This window comes from Barbus barbus (assembly GCF_936440315.1).
Source record: "Barbus barbus genome assembly, chromosome: 2".
NCBI lineage: Eukaryota > Metazoa > Chordata > Actinopteri > Cypriniformes > Cyprinidae > Barbus > Barbus barbus.
The window spans coordinates 38,779,719-38,801,300 of record NC_136730.1 but is presented as its reverse complement, the minus strand read 5'-3'; the positions used below and the strand labels follow the sequence as shown (position 1 = coordinate 38,801,300).

Sequence of the window (21,582 nt, the reverse complement as noted above, 5' to 3'; positions counted from 1 at the left end):
GCGCTTGGCAATCTAGCATGTAAGGCATGTTGTGATAGGGCTGTGGGGAGCAAGGAAAAACAATGAAAACAGTTGTAGAAAGTGTCTGGGTATATTGCACAATTTACATCCAATATATTTCATATATATCCATTCAAACTATAGCACTTTTGAGTTAATTCATCTGTCATTTGGTAGAAGATACTCAAATTAGGAAAATGCCAGAAAGGACAAATTGCACAACATGGCCTCAACCTTAAAAAAGCATTAAGAAAATGCCTTAATTTAAAAGGGAAACAACCTTAACTAAATACAGCTTCACTTGCAACAAAAATCTAATTTAAGCCTACTATATTGCATTGATTTGGAACTCAAGAAACACTTAGAAACCAAAATGGTCAATTTTCCTATTAAACCTCTGCAGTGTATTAATACAATGTTTTTAAAAACAGAATTTGTTAAGAACAAATGTTGTAGACCACATTTTGAATAAATATCCAATATTCCAATTAGTCCAAGTCAGCAAACATTTTTATAAGGCAACTGAAGGAAAAACTAGGCAAGACGATTTAGGCATCAAAGAAAAAATAAAGAGATTATTATGGGAGTTTAAATTAAGCACTATTACAATTGTAAAATATAAAATGGATGGAAGCCCTACTGCAAGACATAGTCACACAAACACATGTAAAACATAATTTATGTTTTTTTAGATATTCGATTCTCTTTTTTTGTCAAACAAAAGTGCTCAGGCAACACTTGAAGATGCAAGGTGCAAATGAGCAACAACAGTAACCAGAGACCAGCAACTCGACTTTCATGCACACAGTCTTTCCATTTACTCCCACCATCTTCCTCTCTCTCGCTCATGCATTAATTTTTTAAGAGCTTAAATGGCCATCTTGGCAGAGGCTGAGGGCACAGAGTCAAGGGTTCCTACTTCCAGTAACAAAGTAGTAGATGTATTTGTCGACAGATGAGCCTGTAAAAACAAGCTTGACAACACCAAATCGAGACCTTGTAATCTTTGTCATCATATGGTGTGGGACTCCAGTACTCCCACACTGTTGCTAGTGCTCTATTGCAGTTGGCTGTTGTGTACATTAGGATTAAATTAAGATAAAGAAGAGGGCTCTTTGCCTCATATCATTATTCATACGTGCTGCAGTGGGAAAATTAAACCTCAGACAGCATGAGAAACATGGGAGCAGCTGGCAGCCCGCACATAGACACGATCTCCATTGCTCTTCTCTGAGGACTTGGGCTCTCTAAGCAGAGCGGTCATTACTGGTAACAAATGGAGGGCAACATCATGCCAGATCACTGCAGATCTGCCTCTCAGGACCACAGAACTACTGCCATTCTGTAGGGAGAGACATTACGGGTGAACAGTGTCTTTTTTTTTTTAATGCTGAAATACTTTTCCAGCGTAATGAGTGGAGACAGCTAAAAGCAAGCCATTTGTAGACTGGTGCTTTCCTGCTGTGAAAGTGGATGGTTTTGAGGTGTCCAACATGCCAAGGTATGAGTTTAAGCCAGGACAATCAGTTTCTCTGAACAACTAAAGATGAGGAAGAGACTTGAAGGGGACTGAAAAACATTATTTTGTGCAATACCACTTAGTGCCACTAGGCTTAGTTTAATCTTTATTTGCCGATTTGATACTCAGTATCGGTCCAATACAGACCTTTTTTGACAGATTGGGTATCAGATCGGTCCAAGCCAAATCCGAGATGGACAAAAAAAGAAAGAAAAATACTATAAAAGCACTATAAACATGTACTATACTTGATTTCCACTTAAGATAGCTTTATTTGAGAAACAGACAGTATATTAGGTTGTTAAATTTAAGTTCACAGAAACTCTTTCCTCCATTGCAGCAGTCAAGTCATTCTCCATTCAACATTTAAACAGCATGTCGCATTCAGTTACGACGGTCAACACAGTAAAACTCTTTTCAAGATGTTCCGGTGTTTGCATTATATGCATAATCTGAACAAAGGATTTATTGGTGATTCTGAATGGTGTGGTACTCCCTATCGGGTGTCTGCTAGATGAGAGCACTAGAGTAGCAGACTCGTCATGCACACAGACATTAACCAGAATTCAAAATCTTGATGAAAAAGTACAAAGAACAAAACAATAGATGCAATACAGTAAGTGTTGCCCACACGATTCCTTTCGTTGTGCACTAATCCTTTCATAATGGAGCGCGGTTTGCCAGTTACTCACAAAAGCAATGTTGCTTTAAAGAGCATTAGTGTGCCCGGATTGTGCATAAACATTTCAGTCTTTCATACTGTTTTTCGCACAGATAATTAATGTTTACCAAAGAATCCAAGAGAATTCCAAAGAAAAGCCATTTATAGTGTATATATTTAGGTAATAACTAGCACAAATGTATTTTTCATAAGATTTCAAGAACACTGACACGTAAAACTTAATTTGCAATTGTATTTTTTTTAAGACTTTACCAGATGTGGCAGAAAGTGGTCTACACTCACTCTTAATTTTTATTTTATTACAATTTTATTTATTTTACATGTGCCTGAACTGGACTGCATTAACTTGTGGGTCCACTAGGTGGAAAACCCTCAGAGCTGGGCCGCTGCTTTTAAAAACTAGTTGAAGATGATGAAACACAAAACAAACAAGCAAACTATGTTTAAATAACAGGACCTGGGTCTCGTTGCGTCATTGATTTCATGCTGGGCCGAACTATGTATGAGAGCTACATCTCTTTCAGTTCTTAGCCAAATACCAACCGCATTCTTGGATCGTCGCTTGAGTGCACAGGACCTTCAAAGGCTTGCTTTCTTGGACTGTCAAATGGTCTCCCCCATTCCCTTTTACTGTACACATATCTTTTATATGTTTATGTAGTACTCTTTTTAAAAGCTAGCAAGCCTTCTTAGCACTGAAGGATTGTATCACGGAGACAGATATACAAGCATATTAAACCGCTTGTTGATATTTTGATCACACAGCACGATATGAATGAACAACCCTGTGTGGGAGCCTGGAAAAGTAGTCAGCAATTAAACTCTTAAACTCTATTCCACATGGCCTCCAGGACACCTCTCAAAGTAGACTACATTTGTTTTCAGTTACTAAGAAACATTAACAGACATTATTCAGGGTAAACGCCACGTCTCATGTGACATGAATGAAAACAAGGCTGTGAGGACCAGAAGTAGGAATATGAGGAGTCCATTCAGTGGGTTGTGTGGTCTTAAAGATGCCATGAAATCAAAAAAATGGTTAGCTTTGTGCTAATGCTAACAATTTAAAATCGTTCTACATTTGCACTATTGTACACAACAGTACAACCTATTAAAAGGAGCCTCTTTTTATTTCTGCCAATTTCTAAAGAACAGACTCAGTCAACCCAACAGTTTCCCAAAAACACTGGTTCACCGTGAACATGAAAATGTTACTTAACCCTCTGGGGCCTGAGGGTGTTTTGGGGGCCTTGCCTTGACATTTGTGCTTTTTTCAGTGGCTTATAAAAATATAAATGGCTAAAGTCTAATAACACTGTAAACAGCACAAACTGGGCTACAGGTTTTGAACAACATGAGGGCAAGTAATTAATGACAGAATTTTCATATTTGGGTGAACTATCCCTTTAAGATTACTTTACACCATTAGGACTAAATTCCACTGACAGGAACGTTCTTCCAGGACCAAAACAAAATCTAAAACCACAGAACTCTGCATTTCTGCTCTTTGCATATCTGTTGTTTACATACAGTATTTTGATTCTGAGCTCAATTGACACAATCTAAAATGTTACAAATCCATTTCACCAATCAACACAATCAGTGTCAATGACAAAAAAGTCCTTAAGATTCTAGCCAGTAAGTTCTACTCTAAGTTGTTTTGGATACACTCATCTGTTAAGTGTACTTATCTACTAGCATGCAGTGTTGTAACTTCTGTGCATTTCAGGTGACATTCGTTCACCTTTTCTCTGTTTGCGGATCACTGTCACTGCTTTGAGTTTAAAGGGCAAAGCGGGGGGAGGGGGCCCTTCCCTCAGCACTAAAGTCCTCTTGTTCACTGCACGCTTCTTCACATTAGTGAAGCAGCCAGTTCCCGGCTGCCCATTAGCTGTGTGACAGATCTGTAATAAACACAGCCTGTCACCTCTGAAGCCTGCTGCACATTTCCTGGGTAATATATAACCCCCCAATACACATTCCCTTCCCCCACCGCAAGGCTCCTGAAACCTGATTTCTGTCGAGCATCCCAGCAGCTGCTGAAGCAAGAAATGCCATCGCACCCAGATAGCCCTGGAAAAAACATGAATATAAAAAAAGGAGTCCATGAATAAACCAAAACCTCTTTTTTTACTTACCTTATGGAAGAGAATGAAAAAAAAGATAGTGGAGAAATGAAGGGAAAAAGAAACAAGGGCACTGCAGGGAGAAAAAGAAAGTGCGATAAGAGTCAATAAGCTGATGGCCTCAGGCTACTGCAGCCCCTCGGTAAGGTAGCTAGTGGGTGGTGAGGTAACTGGTGGGTGAATTTCCACACGTTTCTGCACCAATTGTGTGGGACAATCTGGCAGCATGGATTTAAAATATTTAAATATGGTAAAAAGTGTTAAAGAAGCTGAGAGATCTCAGTAGGAAGTAACTAGATACCCATGTGAGGAACAGTAGTGAAATAGTCCAGGGGTTCCCAAATTTGAGGAATAAAACAAATATCAGTCCTCTTTTCATTAACTGAAATTAAACAATAACTCCAAAGTCTGTGAGTCAGTTTATTTTTGTGGTATCAACTTTTGCAGATAAAGTTGCCCTTAAACAGCATGGTAAAATTAAACAAACTACAACTGGATGTTTTACATTCTGGTCAGACAATTTCATCTTGGTCTAAGAGGTTCTAGCCAGAATAAACTGCCAAGTGAACCAGACATTATGCCAATAGTCAGAGACCAGACTAGAAGTCTCCAGAAGCACAAAAAATGTGACCTTTTTATTAAAATAAAGCTTTATTTAATACAGTACACTATGTTAATCCAGAAAAAAGTGGTTTCCTTTGAGGAAATAAACAGATCATCTACTTCAAGTCTGTCCTTCAGCAAAGCAGTTCAGCATAGAATGCTAGTAGCTGGGCTGCATATAATTAATACATGCCGCTTGCAAGGCACGCTTGTTTGGATATTGAAGCCATATTGATTCGAATAAAGCAAGAACAGAGAGAGACAACCTTTAGCCTTTATAAGGCTAGCATGTAACAGAATCACTGATGTGAGCTTGCAATATTCACACATGGCTGAAGCCACTCGTCAGGATATGTCCGATAGCTCGATGTAGTGAGGATGACCTTCAGTGCGGAGATGAAATGCTACACTGCATTAACAATCTGTCACCAAAGGAGGAAACTAAACAAAATATTATATATGAAAGTCAAGTTCAGACTCATTAAATGATTTCTGAAACATCTTCAATATATGTCAGCATGTGTCTACACCAACGCTTCATTACACTTCTTTCTAAGATCAAATGAACTCTGGGTTTTCATCTCAAAGCTGATTATTTTCCATATGCTATATATGATGATTTTTCTGCTTGCCATCACTTGATGCCATTTGATATCTGTGCTGATTCTTTAAACAGATACAATAGGGCAAATGCATTTCAGTTCCATTCACACACACTCAATAGTGTATAATAGTTGCACTAGGGACCATGGGACTGAATAAACCTAGATCTTATTAATATACCAATGTATTCACATGGCCATTTTTGTAAAATATCCAATTCCCAACAATGTATGGTGACATTGAAAAACTTTACCTTAAATATAAATAAAGTTAGGTTTTGAGATAGTATCCATTCACAAGTAGCTCACGCAAGCAGTTTAAAGGTGATGAGCAGGAAAGCTAGTGTTTCTGACAAGGATAAGTGTAAGGCAGTAAAGATTAGCCACAGAGCTTATAAAGCAAACACATTTGGCCTCTACTCAATCAACACAGTGATAAAACTAGCAGAATTATGGCTCCATACAATTATTCTGAACCAGTGGGAAAATCAAGCGAGCAGATAAGTTATAAATATGGTATCAAATGTTAATACCACAGTACTTTGACATACATTATTTATATTTCAAGTACTTTAAAGTATTCTCCACGTCTAAAAGCCATGACATAACCATGGTAGCATGTCTAAAAAGCCATGGTAATACCATGGTACCTTTTGTTAGTATATGTGGGCTGCTCTGAAGACGTGTGGCTGCTGAAGGTTGTATTATACGAGTTCTGTTTGAAAGCTGTGATTCACTATGAATCTGCTGATACTCACACATCCTTTGACATTCATAACAGACTCGAGCTGTTCCACAGAGAACTGCAACTCCAGCATAAACAAACCAGTGCTGTTTTAAACATAACCAGTGTATTTCCTCACTCCGCGAGTGATCACTTGTGTAATGGAGTAAACTGGGACGCGTTGTTCGATACGCGCGGTTCAAACGCATTGGTCCGCGTTGCTCTTAAGGAAATGACTCGCTAAGATGGTCAAAGCATGTGAGAGCCATGACAACCGAGCTAAGCTAATGGGCTAAAGCACCTCCAGTCTCCATCTGCACCAATAAAACACCACCCCCTACCCACACACACACACACACACACACACACACACACACACACACACACACACACACACACAAAAGAAATGCATTAATCCCAGCGCCACTTACCCCACACGCGAACCCCTATCCAGAGAATACTTATGTACATTCCATAGAGAAAGGTGGGAATGCCTCTGGATTTGCGCACGGAATTCCAAAAATGATCCCAAAGCAGTGCACTTTCCAACACATCCAGCAACTAGAGAAAGGGAAGGCCAGCAGCCATCACACTCCTAAAGATCCCGTTCAGAAATGGAAACACTGCCTTGAAACTGGCATTGCAGGATCTAAACCTCAACGCGTTCTTCAAATACGTCTTTCTTGAACTCCAGGACGATAAATCCAACATCTCGGCACATCCATTTTCACGTATATTCATTCATTTTTCCCTTGAGTTGAGTCCTAGATCCCTCGCTCCTTTCAGTAAGGGAGATACAATGTAACTAAAGGGCAGGAGGAGGAAGCGCCATGAAATCCAGGAGAATGATCCGCATGGATTGAACCCTCCGCGCGCAGTGCGTTCTAAAACGCGGAAACTGGATCGCTCGTTCCATTAAACCACTGCCAGGCACTCTGTCTGAAACTTCCCACGTGTTTGAATGTGGCCAAAGCGTTTAAAACGCATTCAGAAACGTGCTGTCTTTTCTGCCTCAACCTAGTTTCCTCTAGAAGAGATCTTTAAAAGAAATTTAAGTATCTTAAATTTGGTAAACCGAATTCATTTGCTTTTGCAATTCATTTACAATTAATTAGTCTTTCAGTGACTGAATTACCACCAGTGCCTTAGTTATAATTGTGTATATAGTCTTGTAATGAATGACATAAACATACTTCAGAGTTGTAATCGTGTAACTCTTCATCATATTCCATAAATCAATTATGAGCAGTCCAGGTCTGTTAATCTGATAATAGATAAAAATAAATAATAACAGTTGTCATCGCCTATTCTAAAATTACATTTTAATAATTGTAAAACAGCGTGTCTTTTAGGGTCCGTTTAAGAAATTAATTACTCTGCTTAATTATGGGTAATAAAAAGGACAAGTTTGAGCAGACAGTGCTGTTTTTCATCATAATATATGATCAAATCAGTGTTATTTTAGTATTGAGATACTGCAGTTATTATTATTATTTCTATAGTTGATATTCAGTTTTAGTAATTTTAGTACATCAAGTTAACTAAATTCAAAATATGCCTGGGCAACTGAATGAAATAAAATAAGTTTATTAAATGTAATTTATTTATTTAGTTAGTTTTAGTTCACAATCTACCCTGGCTGACTTTTGAACATAAACACCTGAAAACATTTATTTAAGCTCTATTGTCAGACTCTTGTTACCAAAGATTCACTGAAAATATTCCCCTCCATTGTAGCTCTAAAACCTCATTTGCACGTGTGCAATTATGTATATGTATTATAGGAAATTAGCATTCTGCTACATATCCTTTTTACGAGATGGGAAGAAATTGTACAAATTTGAGCTGATATGAGGGTGAAATAGTTATGCCTGAATTTACATTTTGGATGAACAGTCCCTTTAAAAGAGGAGAAGTTAAATTACCAAACACATTAGTACAGTAACATTGCTGGTAAAGTGATGTTTTTGCTTTCAGTTGGTACACGATGACTGACAGCATTGCTTTTGACATGATTGAGAGGAATGAGCATTTTTAAAGACACAAAGGGCATACACTTGGCACTTAATGACTCATTTTGCTATTGTGCAGTAGACAGACAAAACCCATGCATATCAGTTTACGTGTTAAATATAGCAAAGCTACATTCCATGCATCTTTCAAAGATTTCTTAATAATGTAAAAATGCTATTTGTTGATGTGCAGGTAGGCTATTACTCGTTCACTATTTCCACAGCTCAGAACACTGGAAAGCTCCTCTAAACAATGCTAGTTTCCAGTTGGCTGATAACAGACCAGCAGCTCCAGGTTTCATCATAAACTTTTTCACTCCATTTCTGGGTGCCTGGGTGGCAGCGTTGTGTCTGTAGCCACAGGTATGCTCATTTGCACTTTCTTTTATTCGGGGTTAACAGAGTGAGGCCTGTCAAACAGTGGTAAGAGAAGGAAATGCCTGCAAGGAAAGTGCTGACTGAGAACAGGAAGACCTGCTGCTGACATTCCTTCTACAACCTAAGCCTCTTTTAAAATGCCCTCTCATTCAAATGCAAAAACATAAGCTTTTCATAAGATAATTAGCTCCTTCACACTTGAATCATGCTTTTAATAGCTCATACTGTTTGTTTAAACAAATGCAGGGAATTTGTTTCAATACTCCATAATACCGTAGTTTTATTGATTAACATTTTTCATTTATAAATCCCACGCATCGGCCGTGCATCGAAGCCCACCCAAGATCACGTCGCCGACAACGGCTATGTGAATCTGAATTTTGGAAGCTCTTCAGTACTCCTCAGAAAATGTCTTTTGTACTTTGGCACAAAGGAGTGCCCAGCACCCCATAGGTGGTTGAGGTGACCGAGTTTGATTAGCTACTCTCTGGCTTTAGGCAAGGGAGGGTTTTCAAAAGGTTTAATCTTAAACTCAAACAGTATTTGTATTTTGGACAATTAATTGCAAAAGAAGCAAAGTGACAGACATGCTATAAAAGGTTGGCTCTTATGAAAACCTTTCAAGTAAGGTCACATTTCAGCTCAAAAATAAAAGAAAATATATTCTGCATTAGTAAAACGTGTATTTTCATGACAATCAAGTGCATTTCCTCTCTCAATCATTAGTAGACTACTGTGAAATATAAAATATAATAAATAAATCTGCATTTCAATCTATCATAGTAATGCCATTGTGTTTTTGATACCTTAGGGTACCATGCAAAAACAACAGTATGTTTTTTAATATCATAAAGGGGAGTATGTACATGAACAACAACAAAGGGCCTAATACAGAACTTTTTGGTACTCCATACTTTATTTACATGATTTTCTGTGGAAGGTGGATAGATTTTTCATCATTATATTACATTAATAATGATAATTTTACCGCATTGCAGGACGCACAATTTGGTGGGAATTGACTTATTTTAATTCATATTTGTGAGATTTACCAAGAAAGATTCACACATAATATATGAACCAAAATAAAAACAAAGCAATCCCAGAAAAGTCTATATAATTCAACAGACTGCTGGTCCTAGCTGATCATTTATCATGCTGATGTATTTACCTGTGTTGAAATACGAAGAAAGACCGATGACCTGCATGCTCAATACACGGTAGGCTTCTTTAATGCAGTTCCCATCCTGCAATCTACCGTTAATGGAGCCAGTCATTTGCTCTTTCTGGTGCAGAGATGCTTGTGTCACAAAGAGGCCACTCAATCACTTTGAGAGCAGCAGGCCCAAAACCTGAGAGGCTCTGGCTTTGACAGCCATTGTGGTCCAAATAACAAGCGCAGCTCCAATATGAGCTCTCCAGCACAATTGCCTCTTTAGTAAGCAGAAAATTCCATGCTCAGCCAACCGGTTCAGGTTCAGACCGTCGGCTTTATGAGCTGGAAATCCAATTGAGATTAAAAGGGAGCTGGTTAATTATACAGCAGTATTATACGCAAAATAACCCAAAAGACTAAATTATAAAAAATAAATTCTATTTTAAAATGCTTTCCAACTGAAATGTATTAAAGAACCAATACACAAGTAGTCTTCAGCCTTTTATTGCAGAAAAAGCAATAACATTTAAATCAGGGAATGATTGTGCATTTGCCGTGCTACTGATGTCACCATTAGTCCCACACGTCCCGTATGTGACATGGTGATTCCCGCTGTAGCATGACACAGCCAACGTGAGGCTTCCACAGGGACTCTCTGTTCCTCGTCTCTTGACCGCCGTGGCTTTGTTCAGGTCACGCTGGCTGCATTAAACACTTCTTGGCACTTTGGTGGCTCTGGCTCTCCAGTTTCCCTGTGTGAAAGAATGGGGAGGGGTGAGGTTAATGGCGATTCAAGTCCCGGTGACCTTTTCAAAGCTCCCTGTCAAACAACGAAAAGCTGCCCTGCTGAGGTGAGGGCTGGGATCAGGAAGAGAGATTTTATGAATCTGTTTACACACACATTCACACTTCCAACACCCTTTTCACACTCTCTCATCATATATAGAGGGTTTGCAGTGCTTTACATGTCACACTAACACATGATTACTCAGGGACAGGTTTAAATCTAGATGATGCGTTCACAGAATAGTCCATCTGTTGCATGAGAAGAGCAAGAAATTCTGGGAATACTGATTCACAACCAACTAGCATTTAGAAAACAGCTCTGAGAGCTATAATTTTCTCCCTGGAATAATGTGCAACACAATTCATGTAATTTGTTACTGAGAAGACAGTAAAAAGTTGCACTGTTGTACAATGTACGTTAGTACCATCTGTAGGGATGTCAATAGATTAAAATATTCCATCATGTCTAATCTTTTATTTATTTTTTTTCTCAAATTTTTTATCTGTCCAAATGCCTTCTCTCCAAATGCTGTTCTAATGCATTCTGTTAATCTTGTAAGGAAATAAATATGTAATAAAGATGTTTTATTGATGCTGTAGCAGTTTTCTGCATCTTCTCTTTATCAGAGTGTTTCAATCATCAGTTGTATTTCATATTTGTTGAGCTTCGATAAATAATTTTTAATAAGGAAGCAATTTTATTCTCAAATTGAGTGAAAGTGTAACTGCATCAAAAATTTTATTACACATTTAATTATTCTACATTTTACAGTAAAACTATATATTTTTAGTTATCCTAAATGTACTGTATTTGAAATACATTTATTTCATGCTAAATATACTACAAATGCATTTACATATTTGTGTACTTAAAGGGGTGGTTGACCTTTTTTTTCTAGGCTATTATTATGGGGGGCAGTCGTGTTAATGCCTCGTTTTAAAAAAAACAACAACAAAAAAACATTATTTGTCACATAATTTAACAGCTTTAATACAGTACGGCAACCATACACGTGTCCATGCATAACGCTTCTTATAACTATGTGAAAATATGCGTATAATTGGAACAATTCATTGTTGGAGCTAAGCTGGTGAGCTGATGATCTGAATGAGAGAGAGTGAGAGAATGAGAGAAAGAGAGAGAGAGAGAGAGAGAGAGACAGACAGAGAGAGAGAATGAGAGAGAGAGAGAGAGACAGACAGAGAGAGAGAATGAGAGCGAGAGAGAGAGAGAGAGAGAGAGAGATGCAGAGCATGTGCAGAGCAGGGGGATGCGAGGAACAGGATTAAGAACCATTTTCACTTTAGAACACTGATTTTGAAACTTCTGAATCCATTAGAATATTTAGAAGACAGAATCACGATTCATGTATGAACAGAATTTTCATGCACCCCTAGTTTAGACAGCATGGCAACTCTTCCTCTTCTTTAAAGCAACGCAGCATGGCCTCGCCCCCTTTGCTGCATGTTCCCGGGGACGGGGTTTATATGGATTTGTGACGTCACGAACCCGGAAAGTAACTCGTTGTAGTCCCTACAAGCCGTTTTTGTAGGCATTAAACTGCCATAAATTTAAACGACATTTGCATTGAACTATCAGCGTCGTAACTTTGCAGATATTGTTTATGCTCAAACAGCAACTTTACACACTAAAACCATAAAAAAAGTGAAATCACAATCAATCACCTCCAAAATACCCTGCAATTGTACTTTTAGTATACTAAACCAGTATACTTAAAGTCTGCAAAATTTGAACAACTAATTTTGTACTTAATGCACTTTAATTGTGCGGAAGTCCAGAAGTACATCTGGAAGTACACTTTAAATATTTTGCATTTAAATACATTCAAAAATCATACAATCCTCATGAGTAGTGACATTAAAACACATTTTAGGCTTAATATTAAGAAATACTACTTTTAAGAAAAAAGTAGTGCTCCAAATAAAGTTTAATTATAATTTTTATATATTTTTATATATATAAGTCTCGAGCGATATGTCAGTAAATATGTTAACAGATTTGAACTATACTTAGTATGAAATAATTTAAAACTAAATATTTTTTTGCTAGGGCAAGAACTTAAAGGATCAAGAAATCTCAATTTCAAGCAAATATGATCCGTATGAACTGAGGGCTAGGGTCAGGGGTTTGGTCATATTCTTCAAGGCTGAGATTTTGTGATACCTAATGCTGCATTACAGTGGCTAAGAGCTGCCTGCACAAGGCTCTGAGCAGGCTTCACTTCTGAAACTGGAGCCACTCAATCGATAGGAAAGGAGATGATGCTGATCTGGCTGGCATCAGCATCTCTATTCTGTGGGAAAGCAAAGACTTTCAATTCCACCCTTGATCTTAGCTGGCCGCTTTTTCAGATGATTTGGCAGCATTCAGCAAAAGATGTACAGCGGTAGCATCTGTCAACCTCTGATTGCAAAATCTGGTTCACTTCAAACAGCTCATACTGATGAAAGCTGTTACCTGACCACAATTTGAGTCACGTAACATGACATACACTAAAGCCAGCTTATCAGTTGTTGTCTTTTTGTTTGACTCTAGGAAAGCAAAAACCTGTAAACAATCTTTCAGAACATGTATCTGAATGCTATTTCAAAGCAAGCTGTCACAAAGCAGTAAGAAGAGAATTTCACACTGCCAAGACATGAACAGATCAGATCAGGTCAGCAACAAAGAGAAAGAGTTCTTTATATTTTATAAAACACACTTTTTAAACATAGACTGAGCAATAAAAGCATATTTAAAATCCGGGATCATTTTTAATCAAAACTTTAAGGGATATAAAAACATTATATACTCTATATAATTACAAAGACATGTCACAGCACAAACACATTCCAACAGTAGATGCACTTCTGGTTGTGTTGAGCTGCTGAGTCCCAGTATTCTGCATTGGCTGGTGAGGCAACTTCTAAGAGCCCAGACATCGATCTAGCAAGATAATTTCCCATTGATTGTGGGCTGCTGTGAAGCAGTTTATAACCCATACTGCAGCAAGGGAGCCAGCCCAATAATAGGTGCAGTGTGTCCGGAGCATTGCTGGAACTCCATCATCTAACACACCTGGCTTTTCGCCAGCTGCCTACACTCAGATCAAGGACTGAACTCCAGAATTTATGCAATCTTCCCATCTTACAGGACTATAGTCTAGGAAAAAAGCTCTCACATAGAACCCCACTGGTCTCATTCAAAGAACTGCCACTGTTTGTTGGAGATTTCAAAATGGATTTTATTTTTTGCAAGTAAATTGTAATTAAAATCATCTTCTCATCTCCATGAGATGTTGCTCAAAAAACATTGGAGTAGAATGTCCAATGTGATTTTTTTTCTTTTCCATACAACAAAAATTGAAATTGAGCAGTCACTAATAAAAGTTAAAAAGAAAAATTTATATAAAATAAAATAACATAAAAGTGGTCTGTACAACTTGTGCACTATCCTTAATTCTTATTTAAAGTCATATAATAGGTTTGTGAGAGAAAATGACTGAAATTTTAATTTTGTTACACCCTAATAATCATGTAAGTTAAGTATGGAGTGCAACAAGGCTCTGTCTCTGGCCCTTTGTTGTTTCCAGAGGTAATATTACAAGGAAACATGGCATTAGCTTTTACAGATATGTTGATGAAACTCAGCTTTATAATTTCTCCAGACCACATGAAATATCAGTTAGCTGATTGTATTAAGGTTGTAATTACTGGATGGCCCATCATTTTCTAGACAATGCAGAATTTAAATTTTCTGGTAAACTGTCTCTTTAATCTCATTAAAGCCTTGATTACATTTAATGGTGCTTCACTTATGTGTCCACAGAAGACCTCAAGTGCCAGAAATCCAATGGTATTACAAATGTTCAGGATGGATTTCATTGTTGGAGATCCCCAAAGGAACAGTACAGGAGAAAACATTCTCTACTTTTTGTTGTGTTCAACCATAACTCTTCCTGAAAAGGCTGTTTGTCTTGTAGCCATGGGCAGTGAAGGGTGGGTGGAGGGACATCAACACATGCACTCAGAAGGGGTAATAAACACAGACAGCCGGAGTGTTGTGATCTAGCTCTAGAGGTATTATCCACGTTAGTGAGTTAAGTTGGGCTCGAATAAATGACTAGAAGTAATAATGTAATAAAGATAGACAGGTTTTGTTTTAGACAGGTTTTATATGTGATATTGTGCCAAGTGAAAGTCTAAGAAAACAAATCACTATTCAATTCAGGATCTGACAAACTCTGAAGGTCTCAATCATGGATAACGCAGAGCAGAGTCAAGGGAGAATCACATCTCCATCTGGGGAAATCCAGCTCATTTTTCCAATCTAACTCTAAGTAGCTTAATGATTAGAGCATGTCATGAATGCTCACAGACACTTACAGCTCCCTCAGTGCAGTAAATTCAATGCACTCAAGTCTCCTGGAAGGAAGAGAGACTCTCAACTCGTTTACTTGTATAGAATTTACTGAACTACTTCTTCCCTTGCTGCAGGATTGGACTAAAATGAAAGGTATGAATAGATCCACACGGAAAGTGCATTTTAAATCTGATGTAAGAAGGTTTAGAATGCAACAGTTTTATTGGTAAAAAAAAAAAAAATATGAACACATTGTCCAAATTATCTAAGCAAGAGGCAAGCAATGAGTGTGGACATCTTAAAAACTTTCTGCTAAATGTACTTAAAGTAAAATGGGTTTGTCCATGATCAAAATATTCAAAAATATCTACAAATAAAAAAAAAAAAACATGCAAGAGTCAGGCAACATTTTGAACATTGTGGAAGATGATCATTTTAACGTCTGCAAAGCTTTCTGTGGTGACAGATTCATTAAGGCCTGGGTATGAGGGTTAAAGCTGAGAGAAGCACGTTCCATAAAATTCACTGCATTTTCCCCATTTTAGATGCAAACTCACACACACAGACTAAGACAGGTATGCAGAGGAATCACAGTGTTTGGTCTGTTGAAACAGGGACACAGTGTGTTTACAGCACTTTCCCTAATATGCTGTGACATTAATCAATTCCACCTGCCACACAGAGATTGGAGTTTGCCGAAACAGCCAGCTGAGGATGGGAATTTTCCAGACACATGAAGAGAAAGAGAAAGGAAAGACACTGATGAAAAGAAAGACACAACTCAGTCCTATGAGCTGCCAGGGAGCTCCAGACCAAGAGAAAAATCTTCCAGCCACCAGGGTCGCCCATACTAATGAGCCAAACAGAGAAAACAGATTAATCCTGCAGCCGTTAATAATTCCTGCAACTGTTCCCTCCGAGGCAATTAATCACCTCCCCTCTCTGTCAGCGCAAGAGCCTGGGGCTAAGCAAAGATCCAGGGCTACTGCTGGAGCCTTGACTAAACTCATTCTCAATCACAGCCATACTCATTCTGATCCCTAAAGCAATGTAGACATTATAAGCAGAATCTACCCAGATAATGCACAAAACATATCTATCTATTTATCTATGACAATCATGGAATTAAAGTATGGAGTGCCAAAAGGTTCTGTCTTAGGCCCTTTGTTGTTGTTCTTGTACATGCTCCCCTTTAAGGTGATATTAAAAAACATACTGGTATTTTTGCATGGTACTCCAAGGTATCAAGAATACCATGGTATTCCCATACCATGCCCACAATATATATGGTACTGCCATTGTATCAATATTTAGACTCTTGTCAAATTATTATAATTAGGCATGAGTAATGTTTCTACCCTACAATGTTATACACAATGGTAGCTCTAGCTTTTTGACAAACTTATTCACATACCAACAATGTTCAAAAACATGACAGAACCACTGTGTTTTTTTAACAAGCTACAGATACCACTGTATATTGTATTAAAGCTATCTCTTTTTAGGACGATCCTGCAACACACCACGAGTCAAAACTACATCCAAGTGAGAAAATCTCACAAATATGTTGTTGACAGTAACTCACTAAAGCCGCTGGAAGAGAGATCAGGCAGATTCTCAGAGCAAACAGTGTAGCACAATTAGTCACAGAGCTCTTTACATGAGATATGATGGCTCCATTATCATTCATTAATGAGAAACACTTGAGTACATGACCGCTCCCCCACACTCAAATACTGCTGAGCTCTCTGTTCCACTTCTCTCCTGTGAGGGGGAGGCAGGGCAAGAAAATCTTCATTAGCAGAGCAGCAGCAAAAGAAAGCGGATGAGAGAAAGGAGGAGAGAGAAACAGAAGGGGAGAATAAATTGAGGCTGATCTGGTGCTCCGTTTTTTTGAGGCGCTGAGATTTGCATATATGTGCAGCAGTGCAGTGGGAGAAATGTGTCAGCACTGACAGCTTCCTGAGAATCTTTTAAGCTCGATGTGGGCGCCTCTCTTTCTCTCCCAGAGACCGCAGGAGCCCTGCTAACAGCCGCTCGGGGGTCAGGACCAGTGCCTTTGTACTCAGCCCTCCTATGGCAACCTAGCAAAGCATGTTTAACGGTCAGCTCAAGTGCAAAGCTGCTCTCTGGGGGGAGGGCGAGTTGAACCTTCCCTGCTGCAAGGGCAAATGGAGACGTCTGTGTGTGTGTGTGTGTGTGGGCTGGTACAGAGCTAGACTAAGAGAGTAAGACGTAGGCAAAATCACATACTGTTCATACCTTAGTCGGGGTAGATTAACATTTAATTTGACGTGAGGCTGTGAGGGATAGATATTAACAATAGGTTTTTCCATGCTTTCCTGAGATTTTTGTCCTCGCCACTTTTTTGGAAAGACACATTCATCAACATATGCTGAAAATATAAGAATGTATCAAATATGGCGCACACCCAGACTAAGGGCAACAGTGTTCTGTGCATCAACAAGGAATTGAAGCAGGGGTTTGCCCAGTTGAAAAGATCAGATTAGACATGTAACTTGCTGGTCCTGGTTTGGTTTATTCAGGTTTGGTGGTGGTGGACAAACATAATCATGTTGTTCACCAGCAAACTTTGGCTGGTAAAGGTGGTCAACCAACATACACTCCTAAAATTAAAATGTCCAAAAGGTTTCACAGTGATGCCATAGAAGAACCATTTTGTGCCACAGAAGAACATTTCAATGAACAGTTCTTAAAAGAACCATTTTTGAGTGTGAAGATCATTATAATAATCTAAAGAACCCTTTTGAACTATTAAGAACCTTTTGCGCTTTTTAAAGGTCCCATGATTGTTCTTCGTAGAACCATGGAAGCCAATTAAAAACTTAAATTTGTAAGAACATAAAAGCTGGTTAACAAAGGATATCTATGTGGTGAAGCTAGTTAAGAAGCTTTGTGGGGACAGCAATCATGTCAGGCTACAGCTAGCAAATAAGGACTCTCAAGATGGGTCATACAGTTGTGGGGGTTGATGTGATCTTCAGGCCCCTCCATGAAGACTGACCTGACATCAGCACAGCAGTATCGCACGCTCGTGATTCGGTGATTCTGCTGGTCTTTTCAGCAGGGAAGGGATCCAAATCTTTCCCCAAAATAATAGTGAGAGTAGACAAGCTCAGTTTTCATCAGCAGACACACTCCTATACCAGTCTCATGAGATATAGCCAAGCGCACACACCGTCTCTTGCAAACACATGGATCTAAACCCATCATCGTGCATGCAAAATCCATCATGGTTTGTGCTCTGTTACAGTTTGAGACGTCAGAGTGAATGGCTCTCTGGGAGAAATCATCCACACTAACTACCAGGGGTCCTCTTCTTGTTGGCGTGAGTGAGTCACAAATCAAATACCAGCAGGAGAGGTTTTTCCCAACACTTCTCCAACTGTTCATCTTCCTGCAGTAATTTCTGTTGAGCATGAAACACAACAGTAAAATAAACAGAACTGCACAGATTTTGCCAGTTACTTAAGTAGTGTTTTAGTGTGAAATACACGCTATTACGGTGTTGTGGGTGGTTTTTAGCATGTTGCTATACAGTTGCTACAGTATTCAGTATATTGCTAGGGTGTTCTACATGATTATTAGTGTGTAATTATGCTGCTGCTAGGGTGTTTGCTTATCGGAAAAACAAGAGATGGCCATGGATCCCTCCTTCTATAAAACTTAATGGGATTTTTAAACCTGTTTTTTCATCCACAAGGTAAAAATTCTAAGCCAGACTGCTTACAAATGTAACAGCACACCTTTTCTCAACAAGGCATGTGATTTAAGGCATAAATTAATGTCTGTAGCACAAACAGAATGAGTTATGAACCAAAGCTTAACACTTAGATTTAGGGATATGAACAAACCCCTAATCCCCCATAAGAGCAATAGCAATAGTCCTGCTTGCCTTTGAAAACACCACTAATTAAGTTAACAGCGAGCACTTGAGCAATCAATTACCTGCAATGTAATGGCAAGAAATCACATTGTAGTGCCTGTTAAAGACTATAGCTCCTTTGATAAGACCTTGAGAAAGGTAACATAAGCAGTATTTATAGCCCTTCCATGTGGGCTGAGCACAGAGCAGGGGTAGGACAGGAAGCAGTTAATGATGTGCTTGTGCTGGCTCTTTGGCATGCTGGAGGGAGAGTGACATTGATCCACCAGCTCCCGTCCATCCATCTCCCTGACAGAGGTAACAGGATTGTTAATAAAAATGGAAATTGAGCTGCACTACCCCCTCACACACACACAATTTCTCTCTGTCTCTGACCGTATCCAGGGTTTGCGCTCAGCTGGCTTGCTCTGCCTGACATCTCCCTGCAGAGGCTAAGCACTGGTTGCACTCACCGCCATGGCTATGCCTCTATTTAAGCACGAGCCAGAGAGCGAACACACACACACACACACACACACACACACATACTCAGCTATATTACCTGGCAGTGGGGGGAGGAACACTGATAAATGGTTGGTTATCATGACACGTATTAAAATATTTAAGGTTAACAATTCAACAGCAGGAAAATGACTCACACAACTCAATTACGCTTCACTAACACTATATAGGGTTAAAATCAGCAGACAGATAAGGGTAGTTGTTTTTTTTTTCTCAAATGACTGATGCTGATATCCAGAAAGGATTAGTAGGATTAGAAAAACTCCAGATCCAAAATCTGAAACCACTAGTGACACTGCTTATGTTTTCTATCTATCTGTGGTTTGGTGGAAAGTGGAAAGTAATGGGTTTAAAAGCTTCTCAAAAAGCAGTTCTGCATTAGCCGTGTTAAGCAGCATTTTTGCAGCAAATTACCTATGCGGATCCATGTCTTTCAGGAGTGTATTTGAGAAGACAGTCATTTGACACTTTCAGGAGGAAAGACAGATCACAGCACTCAAAATGCAAAACTTAGTAATGCCCGTTTTTATATATAGATATAGAGGGAGTCATTTTTGCCGTAAATGGTGATTTTTGCAAAAATAAGAAAATGATAAGGAATGCACACTATATTTGTGACATTATTGGAATGCACACTATATTTGGACTAATAATGTCACACTATATTTGTGACATTATTAGTCAGGCTTGTTTTAAGCAATCAGTAAACACATTTGACCTTTTTAAAACCAGATCTCAACCATATTAAACAGCTAAAGATGGACAGACCTAGTAACTACTATTTTTGTTAAACCTTGCTGAGTTTTGTTCATGATTTTCAAGGATTCAAAGATGTCAAACGGTTTCTGTTTGGACTGGGCTAACTGCAGTAACGTTGTCTTTGACATCAACAACAAACGACACTGGAAGCTCTCTTAATGCCCTTTTGAAAGAAGCATTACTACACAGTTAATTGCATTTTATTGTTTAATTGTTTTGCCCTGCAGTGTTCAGCCCTAAAGAAAAGACCTGCAATCCACTGTAGGGTCGTGATCCAACTCGGAGATAAATTAAAGATTATAAATCAGCTACCAGTATAGGACACACAAAAAAAGAACAACAGTTATGTTTGTAGTTTAAAAGCACTATTAATTCAAGGCACGGGAAAGCAGCAATCAAGGATGATATATATTGGTTGTTTGTTTATGAGGGTGAGATCAAGGATAGATGATTTTAGCCCACGGAGTCAGTCTAAATGTGGACTCGCACAGAAACTGGGTCAATTTGGCTCCCCAAAGGCTGTGCGCACAGAGAGTGGAATTAAACACTCTTGGTAATCATCAAAATGGGTTCTCAGGTTGGAAGGTTATGTGTTGGGTGTTAAGGAATTGACTGGCACGGTAACTGTGGACACAGTACAGAGATAGAAGCTGATGGAGTATATTCCAGAAGCTCAGCTGGTTTGCTGGAGTGCAGGGAAGAATAAACAGTGACGTGAGGCAGAAAGAGCTCAGCAGACTGAGTGCTGCCTCATTGAGCAGCCCTGGAAACCTGCCAGTCTAATGCCACAAAACATTAATACACGCAGAGTCCATCGGAGGAGTGTATCGCACACCTCTACACAGCCACTGCTTTTACAAGTAAACGTGTCAGGAGCACTTATGAGTGCACTCTGCGATGTATGGTTTCTTTTTAGACACACAGAGCCATGGAAGCACTGCAAAAAAACAAGAACAAAAAAAAAAAAATTCACTATTTTGTCTTGTTTTCTGAATGGCCAGTAAAAAATCTAAATCATCCTTGAATTTCTAATCTTGCTGGCAAATGGCCAGCAAATGAGGTTTGTGCTTAAAACAAAGGAAAACAAAACAAATTCATTCAAACATATTTCCTAAAAATCATTTTGACTACTGTTTCATATACCCACTGTCTCTTAATGGATTGTATTGCCTTCTTGAGCATCAGTGATAGCTGTGTAGGAGTCCCTGAATTGTCCTCAGTGTGAAAACAGGGATTTCAAAATCATTTAGTTACTTCTGGAAATGGTTCAAACATGCAGAAGATGCTGGAAAACCAAAGAATGCGCAGCGCCTGGAGAATTTCTCTGAAGAATAGTGGGCTGTTTAACTGCTCAGAACAAACAAGGGACTCATGAACGCATGCAATTGGTCTATAAACGTATGACTGCAGATATATATATATATATATATATATATATAATTACACATAAACATAACTATAATA

General features: G+C 38.7%; 1 protein-coding gene across 1 annotated transcript in view; it reads right to left on the bottom strand.

Moving 5' to 3' along the window:
- Nucleotides 1-10,291: 10,291 nt before the first annotated feature.
- Nucleotides 10,292-21,582, bottom strand: part of LOC306880573 (activating signal cointegrator 1-like) — a 60,829-nt gene continuing 49,538 nt past the window's right edge. Inside the window, exon 13 of the mRNA XM_079434186.1 lies at nt 10,292-10,554. Within this exon, the coding sequence (XP_079290312.1) occupies nt 10,496-10,554 (59 nt within the window). The 3' untranslated portion in view covers nt 10,292-10,495. The remainder of the gene's footprint in view (nt 10,555-21,582) is intronic.